The following is a 13,486-nucleotide window of genomic DNA, read 5'->3' on the forward strand; positions in this document are numbered from 1 at the left end:
GGCCAGACAAATTGTCAGCAGGAATTCCTCACCATCAGGTTAAATCCCCAAGCACCCAGCCATTTATGTCCATTCTGGGGCAGGAAACAATTGAAATGTATCTGACCTGATGTCTCTCCACTAACACAAGGTATATGGTTGTGGTCACAAGGGTGATTCATGATTGGAACTGCTTGGCCAGATTTCATGATAGGATGTTATTGCACATGTAAAAATCACCATTATGGGGTGAAGTTTTGAGGTAATTTACCTTCCTCAAATGGTTGAAGCTGACTCACTTTCTTCCAATAATGCAGGAGCTCCACAGCTGAATTCCAAGATAAGCCTGGATTAAAATTGCAGTTGGATTCCAGTTATGCCATTAGGGCCCAGTGTATATATTACTTGCAGAAATGAGTAGTGTCCTTATAGGATCTAGGTAACTCTAGTGTAGTGTGAGAATTTGGTACATTCTAACTGTTCAACAGGTTGGATTCCCTTGTAATATCAAAGATCAAATAGCCCACTGATATATTTTGGGTCCCATATGAGGAGCGAATAGTACAATAATGTTTCAGAGAGGAACCTCAAATCAGGAATTAGTAAAGAAGGAGTGGAAAAACTGGTGGATTTGTTGTTATGATATAAGGGTATAAACGTGGCTGTGACAGATTAGGGTCCTTCCAGACCAATGCAAAGTTGAATTGATCCTGAACCAATTTAACATGTAAAAATATGCTTTCACTTCAATGTTAAATGGGCCAGATCATTTAATAATCTCCTGAATGCTAAATAGATTTAGCTTTGGCAAATTAAAATAAGACTTTGAATATAAAATCTACAAGTATTTGGCAAGATAAGTCATTAGAAATACAGTTTGAAAGCTCACACTTTGCTTTGAAAGATAGAACATTCTATAATTAGAATTGGTCTGTGCAGTTTAGATTTATAATTAATGACACTTGCTGGGTGTACCATTAAGTCATGGAGAGTTATCAAGTTGTACAGCACAGATACAGACTATTTGGTCCACCATGTCCATGCTGACCATTGTATGCATCTATATTAACCCCATTTACCTGCACTTGATCTATAGCCTTTGATACCTTGGCAATTCAAGTGCTTGTCCAAGTGCTTCCTGATTTGATAATTTAGATACTTTATACATATTTATCTGTATAGAAGTTCTACTGATGCAACATTGACACTGAAGCATGAATTTATTGTTCCTCTGCATCAACATTTTCAGTTTGATGGCAGAGTCTGAAATACTGTCCACTCAGCATGAGCCTGTGACCAACTTCTTACAGACTGCAGAGTTTGAATTCACATCAGCATGAAGACCACCCAGGCAGACAATGGATTGAAGCTGGCATGAGTCTCAAAAGCACAGCAGCGCAAACCCAGCTGGAATTTATGCCCAGCTATGTTGCCAAGCAACCAACTTTTTCTGTTGGAGAGAAACCAGTCATAGTGGCACCAGTATGCAGGGCCTCATGAGGCTGGTCTCCGCGATTTGCAGAGTGAGCATGTGTTACATTGGTTAAGGATCCCTGACGACCAACTACAGCACAAGTCAGCAAATTTAACTTCAGTATTGGGAGTGATGAGGAGTCTGCTTACTGATATGACACTTAATGTTGAAGTATTAAATGGGTTATGAATACTGTAACACTGTGATTGTGAGATGAGAGATCCTCAAAGCACTAGATCCATGCTTGATGCTTTGAAAAGCAGAATGATTTAATTACACAGCTGTCAGTTCAAGACTGAAGTGATTTTGACTCGATGCTTCCCAGCAACTTTACTTTCAGTTCTATAATTTAGCTCGCCCCACCACATCACCATCATACTTCCCTGCCACCCCCAATCCAGCTTTAAGTAATCTGGCAACAGAGATTTTTGTTTAAAAAGAGATCCTCTTGATTTAATGTAATTTCTTGACTTTAGTTTGTGTGCAGCTGTCCACTTTCAGCCGTTCAATGGGAGAGTCTATAATCAGCCCTCAGAATTCACTCTTCCCTGTGTACATAGAGTCTATCTTCATGACCAGACTTTAAGTTACCTGTCTCCTTGTGCAGCTTAGTTAAAAATTGTTTCATGAGACAGCCAAGAAATTCCTTGGGATGTTTTGCTTTCTAAGTGAAAATAGTGGTTGTTAGATCTTCCAGTCTTTGTTCATTGTGCAGACTACTCTTCAGCCTAGTTGCCCAGAGACTTAGAAACCCATAAGTAAGTTTCCAAACACACGATGTGCATGTTGGACTCCACTTTTGAAATTTAATTCAAATCTCCTTAACAGAACTGAATTTCAGAAGTAGAGTTCAGTGAATCCACATTACTACAGCACATCTCTGGCAGTTACAACACAGGATGGGACTTAATGGACTCCGAATCCTCAATGTGATTTCAGACCCCACTTGAGCTCCTACACAGAATCTTGAAGGGTTTTAACTTCCTTAAGATGTGCTGTGTAAATCATTCTTTAGTCTTGAGTGAAATCATTCATTTTTCCACTGAGTGAAGAAGTATATTTCAATATTTTCAATATATCACTTTTAATACTATTTTTCCACAGTTGCAGCATTTTCTATCAATTCTGTTCCAAAGGAGTGATAGTTCAGGTAGCCAATTAAAGGCTTTTTAAATAGCTCTTGAAAATATAATTGCACTTACCAAAGGAAATAACTGCATAAAGACTGGGAACTTTCTCACAGTCAGTCACAATATTAAAGACAACAGTGACGTAAGCAATTACTCCTTATGTATTCATTTGCTGTGATACGTGCAATTATACTCTCAAGAGCATTTCCAAAATTCTTTAATTGGCTACTTGAACTATCACTGATTTGGAATAGAATTAATAGAATATGCTGTAACTGGAGAAAAATAGTAACCTACTTTCACCAAAAGCAACAATAATATTTCCTCCCACAGAATAAGTGTCAAAGGCTCACAAAATCAGATCATTAAACAGAAGAAAATGTGCTCAGCATTCTGACAGATTTTGGATGTAATAGGTGCTAAAAATTGATTCCAATTTGACATTGGATATACGTGTCAAGTTAGCCACCATATTGGTTACCTGCTGCAAGGTAAAAAAGCTGAGCGGGCAATGCCGACTTTATGATGGTATTCACAGATTTATAGAGTCATGCAGCACAGAAACAGGCCCTTCAGCCCAACTGGTCCATGCCGACCAAGATTCTAAGCTTGTCCCATTTCCCCGTGTTTGGGCCATATCCCTCTAAACCTTTCCTGTCCATGTACCTGTTCAAGTGCCTTTTAAATGTTAGCGTACCTGCCTCAACCACTTCCTCTTGCAATTCATTCATTATACGGGCCACCTTCTGGGTGAAAAGGTTGCCCCTCAGGTTCCTATTAAATCTCTCCCCTCTCACCCTAAACAGATGTACTCTAGTTCTAGATTCCCCAGCCCTGGAAAAAAGACTGTGCTCATTCATCCTATCTATGCCCCTCGTGATTTTATACACCTTTATAATATCACCCCTCACTCTCCTGTGCTCGAGTGAACAAAGTCCCAACTTGCTTAACCTCTCTCCACAACTCAGTCCCTTGAGTCCCGGCAACATGTCTTATCAGAATGCAATGTTCGAAGTAACGTGTCTCTGCTAACCTTGAGCAGCTGACCAGACACTACAACTGGAAGGACACCCCCACCAATGTTATTTAACAGAATTATTAACTCCAGAATAGTGTGTCCTGGCTGTGGCTCAAGGTCCATGAGCTTTTAGCACTTTGTAAACTTTTTTAAAACTTGATGATGTCTTTAAAGGAAAGTATGTCAAATACTGAAAAAAACTTGCCTTGACTTCAGTGCTCCTGCACTAAACACTTGCTCCTATTAGTAAGCATTTGCTTTGAAGTACTGCTTGGCTGAATGGAGGGCACAAAGAACAGGACAAGAGGGAGGAAGGAAAGAGATAAGAGGCTAAACAAGAGGTACATTTGCCCAGAGAGTTCAGAGAGCAATTCCCCCATCTCATCTTCAGTCAGATGCATTGTATAAGTGACCTTCAGTAAAGTTGGCCTCACTGAAATCTGCCACTTATTCCAGCCATAAATGTCAATGGAGTGTAAGGAACAAACTGGCTACGAGTGTCAATGTGATCAGAGTCATGAACTTTAATGTATTGGGTTCCTTCCAGACCTGAACTGAGGTATTTGCAATGGCTCAGTTTCCCATTCACTGCAGTGTGAGGAAGGACGGTGATGTTCTATTTACGGAGCTGAGTGCTCTTCATTACCTCTTGCGAGACAGCAGCAGGTGAATAAGCACAAGGTTTTGCAGAGGTTGCATATTTCCCCACAAGCAGCATACCTCTCATGTCAATATACAGATTGCTCACGCACTGAAAGGGATTGTACTTCCTCAATGTCATCACACGGACCCTTACCACGTATCCTGGCAGGACTCATAAAACAGTCCAGCACCATTCCATTCCACTGGTTAGCTGTTCCTGCCTACAATTATGTGCCGCCTTGTCCTACAAGGATAGGAAAATGTGCCACTGAATGTTGTGCATTGTGTTCACTTGAAGTGCCCGTCGTGGTTGAGCAGCTGATCATTGTGAGAGGTAAACATGAGGTCTGAAGTGGTGTGGTGAAACTTATGAATATTAGTTTTGAACTTTGATTTATAGAGATTATTATTAGGTGAGTGAAAGGGTTTGGGGTGAGGGGCATTGAGCAGTGTGGCACCTTGAGGTGCTGTTGGTGGGATATCAGGTTAAAGGTACATTTCTTGACCTTGACCAGGCATGCCAAATCCTTGAACTATTTGCCTCACTATGTTCTGGACTAGGACATCATTGACATCACAACCATTTCCTTCAATTGCCTTTGCAATGTGTCTGGAGAACTTCCTGGACTACAAACTCCCACCTGAAGCCCCCTCCTTCCACCACCTCTGCTCCCTTTCTTAATATCCTCTCCATAAAGGCCTTCAATGCTGCATCAAAAAACTGGCAACCTTGTATTTCTTGTGTTTGGCCATTGTTGAATCTGTTGGGCCGGAATGAGCTGTAGAATGCCTGCCAACACTTGCTGCAGCCAGAATGCACCTCCCCTTTAAGAGGCACAGAACAGCACTTTAAGTGGCACCAGCCATTCACAAAATTAGAGCCCCAGCTGAGGCGATGAGCTAACGAGCAGCCAAGTTGGCACTGGCTGCATACAGCAATCATGCAAATGAGCAGGCAGCACAGACTTGGCTTTGTTGTTTGCATCGGAAGTAATGAGTGTGGGTGATCCAATTCAGGTTCTGTGAACTCCCCTCGTGTAAATAAAATCAGAACAAAATATGTGTGAAAATGTGAATGGACCTTCTTTGAATTTTTACCTAATTGGAAAAAGATGTGAGGCAATGTATTGTTTTTTAATCCTCTCTTCAGACGAACTAATTGTCCCTGACAATAGTTAGCATCGATCAATCATGTAAACTGTGTGGATATCACTGTTGCACCGGTCTGTTAACTTGGCACTGGAGATTGTGTGACTGAGGCAGATATGCTTCTAATGGTTGTGACCTAAATAAAGCCAGTCTAACAATTTCTTTATCTATCTTTCCTCTTACACTCAACCTTTCCCTGGCTCTCACTCTGCAAAAATCTTCATGTAATTAACTCCCAGCCTTAGGATTCCATTGCAAATGCCCACTGTTATGCATCTGCACCATCCTAACCTAACAAATAACAATGGACGTTATAAACAAATAAACTCTAACTGGTAACATCAGGTCAGAGTGCAATGTTATTTTGAAATGCAATCATTTTTAGCACTAAGCTGCTATTGTATCATTAGGTCTGCAGTCCTTGCAGTGAACCAAATCATTCTTGCCATTTTCTCACACTGAGAATGAAAAATTTGTAGCTGTAAAGCTCCAGCGATGAGTCATTCCAGGCTGCTCCATATATCTTTGGCAACGGACTGCAGAAGAGAAATAACAAAGGAAATGCTGGAAATGCTCAGTGGATCAGGCAGCATCAGTGGTGAGAAAAAGAGAGTTAATGTCTCAAGACAGTGACCTTTCATCAGAGGTTTCACTGCATTTTCGACTTTTGTTTCTGATTTCCAACATCTGCAGTGTTTTGCTATCATTTCACAAATGAACATCACCACGGTTTTAGCAGATGGCTGTGCTCCCTTTCTCATAAGTCTGGAAGTGATATTTTTCATGGGAAAATTCAAAAGCAAAAACAATCAAATGCTATAAAAAATTATTTGACTCAATCTCTATAAATGTTCATAATGGCTGGTTTTGTTCATGAAATCAATTATTTTTAAGTCTGGAGTACTCAGGAGTTTGGTGCTAAAATGAACAGCCAATGAACTGTAACATTCGAGTAAAAATAAACAATGGCAACTAAATCTAGCAGTCTGTTGGCATAGGATAAATGGTTGGTCTAATGTTACACTATGTTTATATATCTTTGATTAGACAAAACCACATTTACAAAGCTCTTCACATGGATAAACTTCTTTTTGTCGCTGACTCAATCGATCTGTTACTGGACAAAGAAACAAAAGTGCCAGGAAACATAAGTGCCAGTTTTTCACACAAATATCACACAAAAAAAAGCTTTGTGTGTGTGCGCTTTAAAACATTTGTTCCCACTTCCTGTTGAACTCTCACCCTTCAAGAAATTGGACTGGGCAATTCTTGTTGTGACTCGCTCTAGTGTTGCTTTCAGTTCTCAGTCATATTTCATGTCCATGACGGCATCTTCAATGGCTACAGCACCTGCTAATTACTGACTGACACAAGGTCTTGACCCATGACTTTTGTTATTACCTCTCAATAAAACAAGGAGAAGAACAAGCTGAAAGTATGAATCCTGCGTGATTAAAAGTGTCCTTGCTTGGACTTTGCTTCAACATATTTTTAAATCCCCCCGCCCCCCCCCCCCCCCCCCCCCCCCCCCCCCCCCCCCCCCCCCCCCCCACCAATCATTCAATATGTTAAAATTCTCATCACTGCTAGGCTCAAGTACAGATCAAAGACTTCTTCCACTGATAATTTCAGTTCACAGGTACCTACAGGGTGCTACTATAGCCTACAGGGGCTTGAAGGTATGAGCAAAATAAGGCATGAATCACTCATTCTCTGTGACGGCAAGGTCTCCATCTAAGCCTAGCTGCCATAGAAATGGCTCTTTTACACTGTCGACATAGTTCTCATGAGTTAATGCAGGTTTGACATGATAGCTGCCAGCTTAATCACAGTAGTCTGGTTTTAATGTTTCTTCAGAGGAGGCTGATGGCTATTAAATTCAAGGATATCCAAATTTTGTGATTACTTTGGTGACATCTGATTTGGCAAAATGTGGTGCCTTTCAGTGAATCAAAATGGATGAAATCCATTTTTTAGGCAGAAGTTTTAAATGAAGTCCTGATTCCAAATAAATAATCGAGAAATTTATTAAAATGACCTTTATAGTTTAAAGCAATTTTCATTCCTTCAGCCCGACTTTGCCACATACAAGTGATTCACTGGGATCCTTTTAACTTTTACTCTTTAATCAGACTCTGTGGAATGGTGCAAAAATTGGAAATGTCGGAATACTTAGCAGATCAGGCAGAAACCGTGCAGTGAAAAAGAAAGGTAAAGCCTCAAGTTTATAATCCTTCATCAGGTGAGTTGGATCACAAATCACAAATTATCTCCCTTGATTTGGCCACACATCTGCAAAAGATTTAGAATGAAACTGGGAACTGTTGTAAGGAAACATAGACATAAATCCAGCAGTCCATTACCCTGGAATAATACATGAGCGGTTCACTACACTGTACCACTGGGGCACACTCATAAATGCCAACCTTGGTTCAGCATTTGTATTCTTGTCCCTTGTTCAAAAGATCCCGAGTGCAAGTTCCCCTGCAGAATCTTGAATGCATAATTTAGATTCATAGATTCACATTTTCACAGAGCACAGAACTGGGGCCTTCAGTTCAACTTGTCCATGCCAACCAAGATGCCCATCTATGCTAGTCTCATTTACCTGCATTTGGCCCATATCCCTCTCAAACTTTCCAAATAGCTTTTAAACATAGCAATTGTACTCTTCTCTACCACCTTCTCTGGCAGGTCATAACTAAATACCCACCACCCACTGTGTGAAAAACTTGCCCCTTTAAATCTTTCCCATTTCACCTTAAGCCTATGCCCTCTAGCTTTAGACTTCCCTACCCTGGGGGAGAAAAGACAGTGACTATCTAGCCTATCTATGGCCCTCATAATTTTATAAACTTCTACAAGGTCACCCCTCAAACCAGGGAAAACAATCCCAACCTAACCAATCTCTCCTTATAACTCAAGCCATCCAGTCCAGGAATCATTCCTGTGAACCTTTTCTGCACCTTCTCTAGCTGAATCACATCCTTTAAAGCAACACTTCAGTGTTGCACCAAGAACGTGTTGTCACAACAGAGATGGCACCTTTCAGTTAAGAAGTTGAAGGAATACCTTCAATACTCAAAAAACTTGATTTAACTATTTCAAGATCAACCAGTGAAATCAAAGTAAGAAACAACTTGGATTTTCACAGAACCTTTCACAACCTCAAATTATTCCAAAGTGCTTTACATTGGATGTGTTGCAACCTCTGTCATTCAGAAAATCTTCCTGTGCCTTAATGAACATTTTCCAGTCAATACTGACGCACATGGACTAGATTGTCATCTGTTTCCTTCCCATGTCTGAGGCCATATTGCAAGAATATTAATCACCAAGCTTCCCTATGATATATCTTCAGAAACAATTCACAGGCTGTGAAGTAATTTTGGAGTTGTGAAATGTGCTCCATAAATAGAATTTATTCACTGCGGTTTGTTAGGGTTTCCCAGTATAATCCCTCACAATGTATTTAAGCTTAAGATTTCAAAAGCACAAAAGAACCAAATGGATACACATGTCTACTTTATTTTTCAATAAGGTCATGGCTGATTGTATCTTGGCTTCAACCTGTTCCTCACAATCCACAGCTCCCCAGTGGACCAAATGTATGTCTTTCTCAGCCATGACTATATTCAATGACTCAGCCTCCACAGCTCTCTGAGGTAGAGAACTCCCAAGCTTCACAACCCTCTGGCAGAAAAATTTCCTCTTCATCTCCCACTTAAACAAGGGACTCCTTATTCGGAAACCAAAACTGATATTACGTCAATTTTGCACATTGATCTATGGCTCATTGTTGTTGGGGGGTTGATTCAACAGCAGAAATAAATAAGTACATAAGGGATTGTGAAAATAAAGAAAAACTACATAGACCTTCATCTTGATGGACTTCCTTCACCTTACCTCCACTGGTTCCGTTGTGTTTGGGATATGGAGTATATGGACTCCATTTCTAGCTACTCCCGATTTATACACTTCAGCACAATCTTTATAAACTACTGGCTCTTCTTTTTGAATTTGACGAAATTCTACTGCAACAAACAAGGAAACAAACAAACATTTTATTCCAAGAAGCTTAAAAAGTAAATGTACTATTTTATGCACATTGTTCAATAGGCCAATTGCTACATGATTAGGTGAAAAACACTATGATACTGGAGGAACTCAACAGGCCAGGCAGCATCTGTGGAGAAAAGCAGGCGGTCAATGTTTTGGGTCAGGACCCTTCTTCAGGACTGAAGATAGGAAAAGGGGAAGCTCAATATATTGGAGGGAGAAAGAGCAGTGATAGGTGGACAAAAGAGGGGAGGTGGGGTGGGCACAAGGTGGTGATAGGTAGATGCAGGTAAGAGATAGTGAGAGGCAGGTGCAGAGGAGAAGGGGAGAGCAGATCCACTGGGGATGGGTCAAAGGTAAGGAGAAATAAAGGGGAGTAGAAAAAAGAGAGAGAGGCTGGGAAAGGGAAGAAAAGAAGAGGCATGATTGGGGGTAGGTGTGGGGGGGGTGGCGAGGGGTGTGGGGATTACTTAAAGTGGGAGAATTCAATATTCATGCCATTAGGCTGCAAGGTTCCAAGATGGAAAATGAGGTGCTGTTCCTCCAGTTTGCGCTTGGAATTCTCCTGGCAGTGGATGAGGCCGAGGACTGACATATCTGTGATAGTATGGGAGGGGGAGTTGAACTCAACTCTTTCTCCGCGATATCAGTGACTGCATTGGTGCCACCTCTTGTACCTGTGTGGAACTCGACAGTTTCCTAATTTTCACCACAAATTTTCACCTGGCTCTCCAATTCACTTGGACTATCTCTGACACCTCTCTCTCCTTCCTCAATCTTTCAATCTCCATCTCAGGAGATTCCTTCTCCACCGACATCTTCTACAAACCCACTGATGCCCACAGCTACCTCGACTACAGATCTTCCCACCCTGTCTCTTGCAGGGACGTGATCCCTTTCTCTCGATTTCTCTGCCTCCACTGCATTTGCTCCCATGATGAGGCTTCCCAGTCTAGAACATCTGAGATGTCCAACTTCTTTTCTAACCATGGCATCCCCCCTGAATGTGGTTAAGGGAGCTCACACCTGGATCTCTGCCATTTCCCACACCTCCGCTCTCACCCCCACCCCTCTCAGACCTAACAGGGATAAGGTCCCCCTTGTCCTCACATTTCGTCCTACCAGCCTATGTATCCAACACATCATTCTCTGCCACTTCCCTTCTGCCATCTCCAACGGGACCCCACCACCAAGCACATCTTCCCCCCCCCCCCCCACCCCTTTCTGCCTTTCGCAAGGACAGTTCTCTCCATGACATGATAGGGGTGTACAAAATATTAAGAGGAATATATAGAGTGGACAGCCAGCGCCTCTTTCCCAGGGGACCAATGCTCAATACAAGAGGGCATGGCTTTAAAGTAATTGGTGGGAAGTTCAAGGGAGATATCAGAGGAAGGTTCTTCACCCAGAGAGTGGTTGGGGCATGGAATGCACTGCCTGGGGCGGTGGTGGAGGCAGGTACATTGGTCAAATTCAAGAGATTACTGGATAAGCATATGGAGGAATTTAAAATAGAGGGATTTGTGAGAGGAAGGGGTTAGATAGTCAGGCGAGGTTTAAAGGTCGACACAACATTGTGGGCCGAAGGGCCTGCATTGTGCTGTACTGTTCTATGATTCTATGACTCCCTAGTTTACTCCTCCCTTCCCCCCACCCATCCCGCTCCCAGCCCGGGAGCTTTCCACTGCCCCTGCCATAGGTGCAACACCTGCCCCTACACCACCTCCACCCAAACAGTCCTTTCAGGTGAGACAGAGGTTCATCTGCACCTGCATTCAGTGCTCCAGATGTGGCCTCCTCTACATTGGTGAGACCAAACGCAAACTAGATGACCATTTCGTAGAACACCTGCGCTCTGTCTGTAACCGCGATCTGCATCTCCCCTTCCCACACGATCACAGATATGACAGTCCTCGGCCTCCTCCACTGCCAGGAGAATTCCAAGCGCAAACCGGAGGAACAGCACCTCATTTTTCATCTTGGAACCTTGCAGCCTAACGGCATGAACATTGAGTTCCCCCACTTTAAGTAATCCCCACACCACCCCCCCTCCCCACACCCATGCCTCTTTTTTCCCTTTCCTAGCCTCTCTCTCTTTCTTCTACCCTTTTTTCCTCCTTACCTTTGACCCATCTCCCGGTGGATCTGCTCTCCCCTCTTCCCCCGCACCTGCCTATCACTACCTCTTACCTGCATCGACCTATCACCACCCTGTGCCCACCCAGCCTCCCCTCTTTTGTCCACCTATCACTGCTCTGCTTTTCCCTCCAATATATTGGGCTTCCCCTTTTCCTACCTTCAGTCCTGAAGAAGGGTCCTGACCCGAAACATTGACCGCCTGCTTTTCACCACAGATGCTGCCTAGCCTGCTGAGTTCCTCCAGCGTCATTGTGTTTTCCTGCTACATGATGGATGAGGATATAATAACTGGTACAACTTTAACATTACTTTTTGTATCTTCAGATAAAGGAATCGCTCTCTCAAATTACATTGACCAGAAAGAAATGGGGTGTGTTAGTGGGGGGCTATTGGCAGTTGTGGTTTTACTTGGCTGCAATCAGGTAATAAATGAATTGCACTTAGCACTTTGAACAGTTCAGTCCCGGAACAGGCCCTTCAGCCCACAATATCTATGCCAAACACAATGCCAAATTAAATTAAATCTCCTCTGCCTGCATATGATCCATATCCCTCCATTTCCTGCATATTCATGTGCTTATCTAAAAGCGTCTTAAAAAACACTATCATATCTGCTTCCACCACTACTCCTGGCAGTCTGTTCCACGCACCCACCACTCTCTGTCAGTAAAACCTGCCCCGCACATCTCCTTTAAACTTTCCCCCTCTCACCTTAAGTGCATGTCCTCTAGTACTTGATATTTCTACCCTGGGAGAAAGATTCTTCTCTATCAATGCCTGCTATCAGGTCTCCCCTCAGCATCTGATGCTCCAGAAAAAACAACTCAAGTTTTTCTGACCTCCTAAGCTCATACCTTCTCCTCTAGGCAGCATCCAGGTAAACCTCATCTGAACCCTTTCCAAAGCCTCCACATCCTTCCTGTAATGGGGTGACCAGAATTGCTCGCAATACTCCAAGTTCATCCTGACCTAAGTTTTATAAAACTGCAATAGCTGCAATATAAAACTGCAATAGCTGCAAATATAAAACTGCAATATAGCTGCAAGTCACTTCCTTGACTAATCCTCATGTTGGCCTTGTGGTAAGGACACATCAGTAAAAAATAGACCCAAAAGATGCAGGCGCTGAGTACCTGATTGTGTCAGCTTCCTCAGATTACCAGATGAAAAAACATCTGGAGGCTGTTTCAACAATTGAATAAATAAATCAGTGAAAATAGTATCACATCCCCATTGGGTAGCAGTTGACCATATGAACTAGTTTTTATTTATCAAAATAAACAATAAGAAAATATTTTTTGACAAGGTAGCTGTGTGTCTGGTGTCCCCTGGGGCTACCATTGCTGATCCTCACAAATGGTCCACAAGTGCGTTTTGAAGCCATGTGACACAGGATTTAAATACTAATTACTGCCCTGGAACCCAGAGGGAGATCACCAGCATAGTGCCTCAAGGCTGATCACAGCTGTTTGCAGCTGACACTGTGTTTAATCTTGCGCTGCTGATCACATTGAGGAGGCAGGAGAAGAGACAGACTGATTAAAACCATAATTATCAAATTTACATTTTGTATTTCTTTTCATTGAAACCCCGTTATGGGTTGGAATTTTCACCTCCAGTGCTTTTTGGATCAATGGTTCAAGCACCCTTACCTCGATGTGAATATTATTTATAGCTGTAAAATATGCAAACTACATTTCAATGTGTTTATCTCCATCTCAGGCCTCTGCTGGCCCTCAGCACAAGTTGAAGGAAAAAAGTCACGATGTTATTATTTATACAGGCTATCTTTCTGCATGTTGAAAATTCATCCAAAATAAACACCTGTATCAACAAGGTATTGTCAAACTGGGGAAAATGACAGTAATGCATTAGGGTACACCTTGACTACCACTC

General features: G+C 42.3%; 1 protein-coding gene across 2 annotated transcripts in view; it reads right to left on the bottom strand.

The window, feature by feature from the left end:
• The window catches only part of angpt2b (angiopoietin 2b), a 135,229-nt gene that overhangs the window by 57,300 nt on the left and 64,443 nt on the right, over positions 1 to 13,486 (bottom strand). For both annotated transcript variants that reach the window (XM_052036372.1, XM_052036373.1), the window contains one exon: positions 9,299 to 9,426. In XM_052036372.1, the coding sequence (XP_051892332.1) occupies positions 9,299 to 9,426 (128 nt within the window). The remainder of the gene's footprint in view (positions 1 to 9,298; positions 9,427 to 13,486) is intronic.

Source organism: Pristis pectinata, chromosome 22 (assembly GCF_009764475.1).
Source record: "Pristis pectinata isolate sPriPec2 chromosome 22, sPriPec2.1.pri, whole genome shotgun sequence".
Classification (NCBI taxonomy): domain Eukaryota; kingdom Metazoa; phylum Chordata; class Chondrichthyes; order Rhinopristiformes; family Pristidae; genus Pristis; species Pristis pectinata.